The sequence below is a fragment of the Haliotis asinina genome, chromosome 10 (assembly GCF_037392515.1).
Source record: "Haliotis asinina isolate JCU_RB_2024 chromosome 10, JCU_Hal_asi_v2, whole genome shotgun sequence".
NCBI classification, from domain to species: Eukaryota; Metazoa; Mollusca; class Gastropoda; order Lepetellida; family Haliotidae; genus Haliotis; species Haliotis asinina.
Window position 1 is genome coordinate 46,687,748 of NC_090289.1, and position 12,079 is coordinate 46,699,826.

At 39.4% G+C, this 12,079-nt stretch overlaps 1 protein-coding gene across 1 annotated transcript; it reads left to right on the forward strand.

Moving 5' to 3' along the window:
- The first annotated feature begins 141 nt into the window (after positions 1-141).
- Positions 142-10,205, forward strand: LOC137298251 (origin recognition complex subunit 2-like). The gene is made up of 13 exons (XM_067830425.1): positions 142-302; positions 544-660; positions 1,149-1,232; positions 1,578-1,667; positions 2,133-2,249; positions 2,658-2,776; positions 3,232-3,437; positions 3,892-4,024; positions 4,676-4,775; positions 5,634-5,777; positions 6,647-6,880; positions 7,900-8,018; positions 8,190-10,205. Exons 1-13 carry the CDS (start codon positions 203-205, stop codon positions 8,271-8,273), a joined length of 1,647 nt encoding a protein of 548 aa, XP_067686526.1. The 5' UTR covers positions 142-202; the 3' UTR covers positions 8,274-10,205.
- Positions 10,206-12,079: the final 1,874 nt, after the last annotated feature.

Genomic DNA, 12,079 nt, shown 5'->3' on the forward strand with positions numbered 1-12,079 from the left:
ATTAATACAGCCAGGAAAATAATATAACTGAGTAAAAGTTCTAACGCGATTAAAACTGTGCCTCTTTAACAGTTGTTGTGTTTTTCTTACTACAGCACCGACGATTTCGTTAAATGATTGTCGTTGTGTTGTTAGTGATTTCTCCCCTCATGAAGTATCTACCTCCACACTGAAGAGTTCCATATTCCCGCCACATTCAACTATGAAAAGTGCCGGCAAGAGAAGTTCTAGGGTGTCCGTCACGTTTGCTGGCGACGACGATGTCGTACAACACATCATTAACGTAGAAGACAAAGATCAAGGTTAGTCAGACTTTGTTTTGTCATTAATTGCCACAGGATCAGGCAAACGCCGATACAGAATTTTGATCGCACGTACAATCAGTTTCAAAGAAATAATATCCATAATCCAGTGCGAGTCACCTAAAGAATTGAGAATAAATTTGAAACATTTTTTACTGGAGGTTCCAAAATCATTTGCATAACTGGTATTTGGCAGTTTTTGTCTGCTGAATATTTCTTTATCTGTCAGTTATACTTTCAGCCCAAAAACTGAGAAATAGAAAAGTAAGTTTTTCAACTGGAACACGGAAACAGAAAATACAAGAAGAGTATGTTGAAGACAGCAGTGATGAGGATGAAGTGTGTGGACCATCATCAGGTATCAGGATAGTGTAACATGAAGGATGTTTCCATGAAATAAATAATGGGTAGTGAATAACCGATATGGTTTGACTCTTTGTTTCAAATCATTCTTGTGTGCGTCTGCATGCTTCCCCGCTGTTACTTGGTATGTAACCAGCTGTTGGTGTGTACGGTCACCATTAGGCAAAGTCGAGGGTAAGAGTTCTACCTGTACCCCTCATCCCAATCAAAAGCCAAAATTACAAACTGACGTGCATACCTCATCCTAAATATACATTCAGTAAACTAGGACAGGTATAAGAAACAATCAAAGAACTTATTTCAGTGTTGGAATATTACACCAGGGAAGGTGGAAATATTCTATGTCAAAGAAGAAGGGTACGGGCAGAACTCTTTCCAAGTTGAAAACCAGTCTCTGTCAGTCAGTAAGATCACAAATGTGCTAAATTGGGAGAATTAGTATTCTGTTTTGATTATGTGTTGGTCACTGGTTTTTGTTTCCAGCTCTGGAAGCTGAAGGAGACATCCATGGCAGTGATGTTTTTCAGTTCAAGAAAAATAAGAAATCAGGCCAGATGGCCCAGAAAGGTAAATCAACGCAAAGCAATGTACAATTGAATTAGGTGAAATTATAAATAATAATTAAATAATAAGACTGTTCATATTTTTAAGTAAATTGTGCAGCTTGAATTTTAATGTAACACTGTTCTGTCACCAGTTGAGGTCTAAAATACCTAAGAAGATCTGGGTTGGAATTGGTATTCAGCAGCCTAGGCTAGTTGTAAGAGGCAACTAACGGGATTGTGTGGTCAGGTTCACTGACATGGTTGTCACTGTATCCCAACTGTTTACATCAATGCTCATGCTGTTGATCACTGGATCACTCGATCATTTACAAACCGCCACTATAAAAGTACATGTTTTTCCATACAGCTTCAGAGTCAAGAACTCCAAAATCTTTCCGATCTCAAGTGCAACAGGAATCTCCAAAAGATGAATATAGGGTCAAGCCCCTTCAGGAAAGTAAGTCTAATTATTTTCATTACTAAAGATCATGGCTAGTAGTTTTTAGAAACTATCTTTTGTCCAGTTTAGAAGAGAGAGAATAGAGAAGTCTGCTTTTTCAGTGCCCTGATGGCACATGTGAAGTGACACAAATAATACTCTCTGTGATTCATTTGCTGGAAAATGAGATTATATTGTATGGTTTAAACATATTTTTTCACCCATTGACATAAATCATCAATGGTACTCTTGATCTTATTGGTTAACATGGACATGGCCATTTTAAAGTCGAACTGGCCCAGGGATCACATCCTAATTGAGATATGTTCATGCAATATTCCTCAAAGTTTGCCTCTATTTGTGACACTATAGTCAGAAGAACAGTGCTTGTCGTGTCACGTTTTCTGGATCGACTTTGAGTACTGTGGTGTTGACAGGTGTTTGTTCCTAAGACGACAGACTATTCCTGACTTTTGTCTTCAGTTCCTGTGCCAGTGACCCCCAAGCATACTGAAGGAACCACCACTCCTCGGAAGTCTCGCAGGAACCGCAGACCAGAAGCAACTACGCCATACAGGTTGCGAAAGAGACATGATGAAGGTTAGTGGAGAGTCTGATTAAACTGTTGTACATGATCAGAAATGGCCTTATTGCCCTTTTTGATTTCCCTGTGGACATTCTTTGACAAAAGTAATGAAACTCCATATGTTACAGTATTGACCTGTGTTTGTGTAGAAATGGTCTTGTGATTTCCGGCCCTCTTCCATGTGGATTCATCTTATATATTTCTAGAGGGGAGTATGTTACATGCAATGTAATAATCATAAGTCACAACTCACGTGTAAGCTTGTCCCGGGGTTAGAGGTTAAACGTTTGCTTGTCTGACCTGGTTATTATTCTGCACATGGGTACAAAGCGGGAAACAAATGACTAGTTTCCCTTGCCTTGAAATATTGCTGAAAATTTAGTTAAACTAAACTCACTCACTTACTGTAAGCTTGTCCGCAGGTAATTCTTCTGAGGATGACAGTTTCGAGTCATCCAGCGACAGTGAGGGGTCAGAAGAAGACTCTCAGACTACAACACAAGGCCGCAGCAGACGCAGAAAAACTGGTGATGTTGAATTTGTAAGTGTGCTTTAAAATGCTGGTTTAAGGAATGTATTTTTCATTTTATCAGAATATTTCCTCAGAGCCACATAAATAATAAGAATCATTCATAGTTTTAAATCATTCTACTGGCCTTTTATAAAATGTCTGTATCCAAACCCTTGTAAATGGTCAAGGTGCAAATATATTATTACCCAGGTTAACCCAAACTGCCTCTGAGGCACTAGAAGTTTAACAGTCATATGATTTACCCATTCACTGCTGGGGTCTTAGAGTACTTTGTGAGTTTACGGAAGTTAACTTCTGTATTATGAGGACATTCATAAAACTCTCTTAATTATGTGTATCACTTCTAAATGACATTCAAAGATCTTTTCATGGTGTCTTAGATGGAAGAAGATGTTAGTTTGTAGGAATGAAACCGAGACAAATATAGTTGGGATATACCCTGGTATTCAATTTTGATTTTGCAGGCTACAAATGCTGAGGAATATTTTGACATCCATTCTGGTGCTGCGATCACATCAGACAGGACACTGTCTAAGCTGGACACGCCGCGTCTGGACCAGCAATCTCTTAGTGCTCTGCTGGAGTCTGTCAGTAGCAGCCATGTTCCTGAGTGTGCTGGTCTACTACAGGAACACATGGCGCTTTTCTCCAAGTGGATGTTCCAGATGTGGTGAGGACGCTTTCGTGCAAGTCATTGGTCAGAAATGCCCTTCCCCCGTATTATTTGTGATGTGTATCATTTTACTGTTCATGGCAATGAAGGCTAAAATTAGTCTGGAGTAGGATTTGACTTTGACCTAGAGAAGAAAGGGTCCAGAGAGCCCCCATTTTTATTATCATGCTGATCTTAACCTGTGAAGATCCGGGTTAGAATTGGTGTTCAGAAACCCCTGCTTGTCATAAAAGTTGACTAATGGGATCAGGTGACCTGCTTGACACATGCATCATTGTATCCCAATTGCAAGAGATAGCTGCTCATGCTGTTGATCACTGGATTGTCTTGTTCAGACTCGATTGTTTTACAGACTGCTACAATATAGCTGGAATATTGCTGAGTGTGGGACAACACTACACTCATGATCATGACCAATACTGATATGCTTATGTCCTTGTTTTCATTTCAGTAATGATTTCAACATATTGCTGTATGGTTTGGGGTCCAAACGGGGCCTGATTGAAACATTTCGCCAAAAGTATCTCCAGGATTTCTCACATGTTGTGGTGAACGGATACTTTCCCAGTCTGACAGTGAAACATGTAATCCATTTGTTGTTTATGTCCATCATATAACGAGAATCAACACATCACACCATAGCAGCATATTTCCTTAATGGGCAATAATGAATATACAACCATTGATATGTGGAATACATGCAGGTGACATAATTGTTGGATTTTTATATATACTGAACAGCAAAAGAAACACATCTGTTTTTGTTTTTGTTGGTTTTTTTTGTCAATGTTATTTATAGAAACATGAACAAGAACGTTTACTTTTTTGAGATTTTTTTTTTCGAAACTTGCATTTCTTTTGCTGTTCAGTATACTCTTGCAAGGTATCCATGTCAATTCATCCAGTAGTTACCTGAGTTATGATCTTAAGAAAGAATTTCATAACCTTAGTGTTTCAAACTTATAGTGGCTTGTGTTCATGTATGTGATATAAATAGATACAAGGGTGAGATTCTATTTATCATCAAATTCTCATTCTTTCAATGCCTTCTGTTTCTAAACAGTTATGGGGCAATAACCAAGTGGTTAGGCATATACTTGTCATGCCGAAAACCTGGGTTTTACCACATGGGCACAATGTGATATTGCTCTATAATATTGCTGGTTTATTGCAGAAAGCAACATAAACCATGCTCACTGATTACCAAGGTTTAGACGTAATGCTTGTTCTTGCAGATTCTGTCCTGTATTATAGATGAGATTATAGAGGATGAGGTGCATATCCGCACACCAGCCGATCAGTATGAGTACATCAGGAGGCACTTTGAGAACTCGGGTAGGACCATCTGGGCAGATTTTTTTTTAATAGACAGGAACTATATCAGGTGCCCTTAGCAGGCATTATTTTTTAAGTTTAGTGTTTAATTGTAACATTTCAGTCAGTGGATACCAACATTTGATTGGTAAATTAGATAGGACCAACCTCGCATGTCAGCGTTTTATGGGTAACTGTGTAGGTCTTTCTTAGCATTACAGTGTTTGATGGGTAACTAGTGCCCTTATTTGATGGGTAAAGTGCATAGGACCATATTAGCATACCAGTATTTGATGGTTAAAGTACCCAGGACCAATGTAACAGGACTGTATTAGCATACCAGTATTTGAAGTACCTAGGACCAATGTAACATACCAGTATCTGATTGGTAAGGTCCACAGGACTACATTAGCATACCACTATTTGAACTACCTAGGACCAGTGTAACAACCAGTATCTGATGGGTAAGGTCCACAGGAATATATTAGCATACCACTATTTGATGTATATCGTACATAGGACCAATGTAACATACCAGTATCTGATGGGTAAGGTCCACAGGAATATATTAGCATACCACTATTTGATGTATATCGTACATAGGACCAATGTTACATACCAGTATCTAAAGGGTAAGGTCCACAGGAATATATTAGCATACCACTATTTGATGTATATAGTACATAGGACCAACTTAGCATACTTATATTTGATGGGTAACATATATAGGGCTAACTTGGCACACCAGAATAGGAATGGATAAACAAAATGAACCTGCTAAGGCAGTATAATGCCTCGTTTGTTCCTTTTAGCAGTGAAGGACTCTCACTCAGTCTCATGTTATGGGATAAAACCTGTAGTCAACATGTCTCGTTTCAGAGTATCAAGACTTTTACTTGATCATTCACAACATTGATGGCTCCATGTTGCGTGGCGAGAAGACGCAGAATCTCCTCAGTCTGTTGGCACAAGTGCGAGGAATCCACATCATAGCTTCTATAGACCACATTAATGCCCCACTCAGTAAGTGTGGCAGAATTGCTGAAAATGTAGGCCACATTAATGCCCCCCTCAGTAAGTGTGGCAGAATTGCTGAAAATGTAGGCCACATTAATGCCCCACTCAGTAAGTGTGGCAGTATTGCTGAAAATGTAGGCCACATTAATGCCCCACTCAGTGAGTGTGGCAGTATTGCTGAAAATGTAGGCCACATTAATGCCCCCTCAGTAAGTGTGGCAGTATTGCTGAAAATGTAGACCACATTAATGCCTCCCTCAGTGAGTGTGGCAGTATTGCTGAATATGTAGACCACATTGATGCCCCTCAGTAAGTGTGGCAGTATTGCTGTAAATGCACACTACATTAATGCCCCCTCAGTAAGTGGCAGTATTGCTGTAAATGTATACCACATTAATGCCCCTCAGTAAGTGTGGCAGTATTGCTGAATATGTAGACCACATTAATACCCCTCAGTAAGTGTGGCAGTATTGCTGAATATGTAGACATTAATGCCCCCTCAGTAAGTGTGGCATTATTGCTGAATATGTAGACCACATTAATGCCCCTCAGTAAGTGTGGCAGGACTGCTGAATATGTAGACCACATTAATGCCCCTCAGTAAGTGTGGCAGGACTGCTGAATATGTAAGCCCAGTTAGTCATAATGCCCCCTCAGTAATAATGGCAGTTTTCATTGGTCTTAATACCATGTTAATGTCCGCTTTGTGATTAGGGCAGTGTTCCAGCTTACAATAAACACATTAGCCAATAAACACATTTGGCAAGTGTTCAACAGTAAACCTACACCATTTGAAAGATAATGGAGAATGGAAACATACACGCTGTGAATTCAAATTATGACCATGTAGCTGACAGACTCACGATTTATTTCAGTTTGGGACCACACTAAGTGCTGTCGGTTCAACTGGCTTTGTTTCGACACAACCACATACATCCCCTACTCATCCGAAACATCATACGAGAACTCCCTGCTTGTGCAGCAGACAGGCGCCTTGGCTCTCAGCTCCCTCACTCATGTCATGAAGAGTCTCACTACCAATGCCAAGGGGATCTTCCTGCTGTTGGCCAAACATCAACAAGAGAACAAGGAGAACGCTACATATATAGGTACAGTCTTCAAAATGACATACGTTTTAGAGTTCTGTGTCTTAAACATACAGCACAGGTTGCCCAGTCACCTAAGGTACCACAGGACTCCCTTAGCTGCACCAGAACCTTGAGATTGTGGGTTCTAGGCCTGACTCTCATCCTGATTATGCTTACAGGTTTATCTGCATCACGCCAAGCATCCTTGATAAGTTCCAGGTTATACATTCTGATAAATCCTGGATGCATCTATGGCTCCACCCAATTTTTTTATTACCTCCCTTTTCTGGCTCTGGCTTCTCACAGTAACCAATCAGAGAGACCACTACAAACAACCTTGCCAGTGTCAATAAAGATTGCTGTTGCAGGTTTGCTCACTATGTCACTCAAATTTATGGGAAAATTCATGCAGACACATTGACAGGTCAGAAAACATAAAAACATGTATGTAAGAACTCATTCTACCCTCTTTCAGTGTACATCTGCAACAATTGTGTTGCCAAGTTTATATTGTTTAGATTAAACATGCAGAATTAAGATATGATAGAATCATTGTGGTTGGTACACTTAACTTCCCACCATAGACTCCTGATTGGATGAAAAACCAGCAAGGGGAGGTAATGGAATTATGGGATGGAGTCCATAGATGATAGGGTACTAGTAGAGATTTATTGGAACATATACCCTGAAGATTATTGAGGCTCCACACCAACACGGTAAATGCATAACGCCTGCATCACTGTGGGCTTTCCTGCTACATTGAGCTAGCTGCCACAACTGAAATGTTGTTTACAGTAATGCTAAACCAGATATTCACTTATTCACTGTAATAATTATAGTGAAAATTGTAGATTTATAGGATCTGTCAATCGAATTCATGTAAAAATCTCAAGGACTCAAACTCAGTTTCAGTTCCCATTCTTTAAATAGACTTTGTGTGGATTAGTTACGACGTATGTTGTCATTTTATCATCTACAAAATGATCATACTAAATGCTGTGAATAAAGCACTTATGGTTTTTGACTTGCGTTGGTTTCAGGCATGTCTTTCAGCGAGCTATATCAACGATGTCGGGAGTCATTCCTCGTCAACTCTGATCTCACTCTCAAAGCACAACTCATTGAATTCAGGGATCATAAGCTTATCAGGTCAAAGAAGGTGGGTGATTTTCCCTAATGTATTTACTTTAGATTCAATAATTTCAATAATACTACTTGTTGCAGTTATTTTGAATCACAATTGTCATACTGGAATAGCTACTGAGTGAAATTGCTATGTGAATCCTAGTACTATTAATGCCTTAATGTATACATCGGTTTCTTTTCACAGAGCTATGACGGTGTGGAACATTTGCTTATCCCAATCGACACTCCGACTCTCACAGAGTTCCTGGAACAGCAGGAGGACAGCTGATAGCCAGTGGGATATCTCCCTAGCAACACATCCCCCATTCACAGAGATCCTGGAGTGCAAGGAAGATATTACTCTAGCCTGTTGGATATCTCCCTAGCAACACATCCCCATTCACAAAGTTTCTGGAATGCAAAGAAGACATTTGTATAGCTAGTGGGATATCTCTCAAGCAACATATGGTCACATAGACACTTGCAGAGCCTTTGGAAGAGGTTGGAGACAGTTGATAACTACATCATATTTCCCTTACAACTAATCCACATTGTAGACTTTCTTGAGCCATTACCCAACTAATTTGGCCACACCCATAATTAATGAACTATGCTCCAATATAAGTAATGCATAAGTGCATTATCTTTAATATTATTTTCTATGAGACATGTACAACACTTGGATCTTATGGCACATCTTCCATGTGATGTAGTAAAGACTCGGATATTTTTCTGGAGGGCTGGTGGGTTCAAATCAAAACCAAGATTGCATTGAAAGCATTTGTTTATCAGTGTTTAAAATGAATTTGTTTCCTGTCACTTGGGTGTGTCTATCAATATAAACAGGGCTTGGAACACCACTTCTTAAGCTTTCCAAATCACACCATTATGTTATTGAATGGACTGTTACTGTATTTGCAAGCAAATAATGGGTTGAAACTCCCAAAACTTTCAGCTAGACCACAGGGCTGGTTAGATGTAAAACTTGCCTGCCCACAAAATATCTTCAAATACAACATTTAAAGTCTAGATGTTAATCCGTCTGCCGGGCAGGTGAACTTGAGAATCTGGCTGTCAGTGTTGAAAGTAACCAGTCCTGGATGGTCAGTCAGGCAGGTATTTCAAACGCTGATACCTAGTTTAAACAAAGTCCTTTTTTTTAACATTTGTATGGCCACGACGGTGTAGTGTTAATTAATTATAGCAATATCAAAGAATCAATTGATTCTTAACTGTCCGGAACAGCATATAGGATGTCACTATTAACTACATTCTGATTGAACCTGGTGAAGGACAGGCAAGACATAATGTTCTCCACAGAATGAATAGCGAGCTTAGGCCAATTTAGGATATTTCAGAAAAGTAGTGTTGTGTATACAGATGAATAGAAATTGGCTAGTCACAGCTCAAAGAGGATAAGCTGTTTGTTTCAGCAGTTTGTTATTGGTATTTAAATATTTTTCTAATATCAGAGACTGTAATGTCGAAGACATTAGTGACTAGATGAGACACCATATAAGATATCAAAAGAAAGGGTGTATTATTACATCTTGGTGACAGGTTGTTGCTGTGATTTGATACCTGTAAATCACAAATAGATATTGAATATTCTGAAGAACTGTTTTGTATTAATAAAATATTGTTGTAAGTGTATATCAGTGAGTTTGTGAAATATTGTTTTGACAGGTATTGAAATATAGGTTGAGGGGTATGTCAGAAAGACTCAGATAATCCAAGTTATAGATTGAACTTGGTAAGTCATGCATCTAGTAACTATCCCAAGAGAGATTCCAGAAGGCCTTCCTATACCATACCATAAACTTTGTTATTGTGCATAATTCTTCAAGGCACTGTGTTTTCATATCTGCACTCAAGATCTGTACTACCTGTATGCACTGGGACTTGGATTAACAATGGTATTCTGTAGTACAGATTTTGGTAACATATTTCTCAGTGTGAACATGTTTAACTCTGATCCACAATCCGCTTGCCATGAAAGCAGACGCCACAGGCAGAACACTTCCGTTTTGGTATTATTTCTAGTATGTGAAGTGGCAACATTTGAGTCTGTTTTTCGCAAAACTTACTTTAAACCTGTAAATATGTGTTTACATATTGTTGATGTAAATATTGCCAACTGATTGCCATAACTTTGAAATGGATGGTTTCAGTGCCTTACACGGTCGATACACAGAATGAGCTCAATAAAGACAGATGATGTTAACTTAAGTGTGTGTTGTAAGTGGACTGACACTATACTAGATGTATTGGGGCACTTTATTTGGGATTCCCAGAAGATACTCGAACATGATTTAAGTGTCACGGAAAACGTGTGGAATTCTGAGAGGTTATGAAAATTATGATATGAAAGGATACTGCAGAGGACTTGTGAGACAAAAAAAACCCCAATCTTTACAGTATCCACGAGTGCAGATTCTCCCAAGGGAGACCACTCTGTGAAGCCGATTTCAGCATCATGAGTTAAGAGGCCTCTGGCCTTTTCCTGTCACGTAGGCCACTGCAACAAGGGATTCTTACCATACACCCCTGATGCAGCGTTAAGGAATATTTGCTCACTCCCTCACTCTGAATATGCATGTCTGTAATATGTGTCAACTCTGAACTTTTGAAGTTTCTGACAAAAACATCTCTCGGGGTCAACTCTTCATTATGTTTTGTTGAAGTAATATAGGCACCCTTTTTGGTAGAATATAATTATATGGTCAATTCTGAGACAAGATGTTAATGAAAATGCCTAACCACCTCATCTATTTTGTCACCTAAAAATCAATATGAACAGCATTGTTTGCTGGGCAACAACATTTAACCGGGACTCGTCCAGGGGTCCATTATTATCAGATTAGTGTAGTATTGTTGGTACAGTGCCAATTACGGGGATCTTGTGGTCAGTCTTGTTGACTTTACCTTTCCTGTGTCTCCGTTGTATGGATCGATGTTCATGATGTTGATCACTTCGCAGATAAATTGTAACGAATGTTGGAATGTCTAATCCTAGATCTCTTAACACGGGACAATATGAAGGATGCCTATTCATGAGATTGATTTATTTGGAAATATTCTGGCTAAGGAAGGGTCTTTGGTTGACATCTTCAGTTCCACGGCTCAAATTTGTCATAGTTCCCTATTCCTTGTACATTCACACATATCAAGTGAACGATATGGTAGTCAGATCTCGGTGTTTGAATTACAGAAGCTACGCGTGTTTTATTAAGGGGAACTGTTTGCTTTAAGATTTTCTTAGCAGTTTAGGATAACCCCAGCGATGATACTTTTAATTGCGTCCTAGAACAACCAAGACCCAGTCACGCAGACCATTTTGTCGGCAAAGGATGAAACCGAAATTAAGATCTGTGAACACGTATTGCAATGTATCGCTTAATTAGAAAAAGAAAGGGACAAACTTTACGGATGAACAACTTTATTCGGGTAGTGCGTTTCGATATAGATTGTGTATCGTTGTCGAGCAGTTATCGCTAAGAACTAACACCCGTATCGTAACGTCGCACCAACTGGATAACGAAGTTGTGCATCCAAAATGTTTGTCCTTATCTGTCATTCTTCATCTTTTGAATATAGCACTCAAAGAAGGTATTGCCTTTTGAACGCGTACAACGAGCTGGTCCGTGATTTTTCCTACAACCGGTATCAAAATATGCTCCTTCAGCGTCGTGGACACCACATTGTAGTTGTGGTCCCGGGGTAGAATAGGTCTTGCCATAAAGGCGACTAACGGGATCGGGTGGTCAGGCTCGCTGACTTGGTTGACACATGTCATCGGTTCCCAATTGCGCAGATCGATGCTCATGTTGTTGATCACTGGATTGCCTGGTCCATCGATGCTCATGTTGTTGATCACTGGAATGTCTGGTCCAGACTCGAATATTTACAGACCGCCGCCATATAGGTGGAATATTGCTGAGTGTGGCTAAAACTAAACTCACTCACTCACTCACATTGTAATTGTGGAAAGTTTCATTATTGCCACATGTACCCCAGAACTAACACAACAAACAAAGACGATGTAACTGACTATTTCCAAACCGTCAGTCGAATCAATGAGTATAACGCCACTAT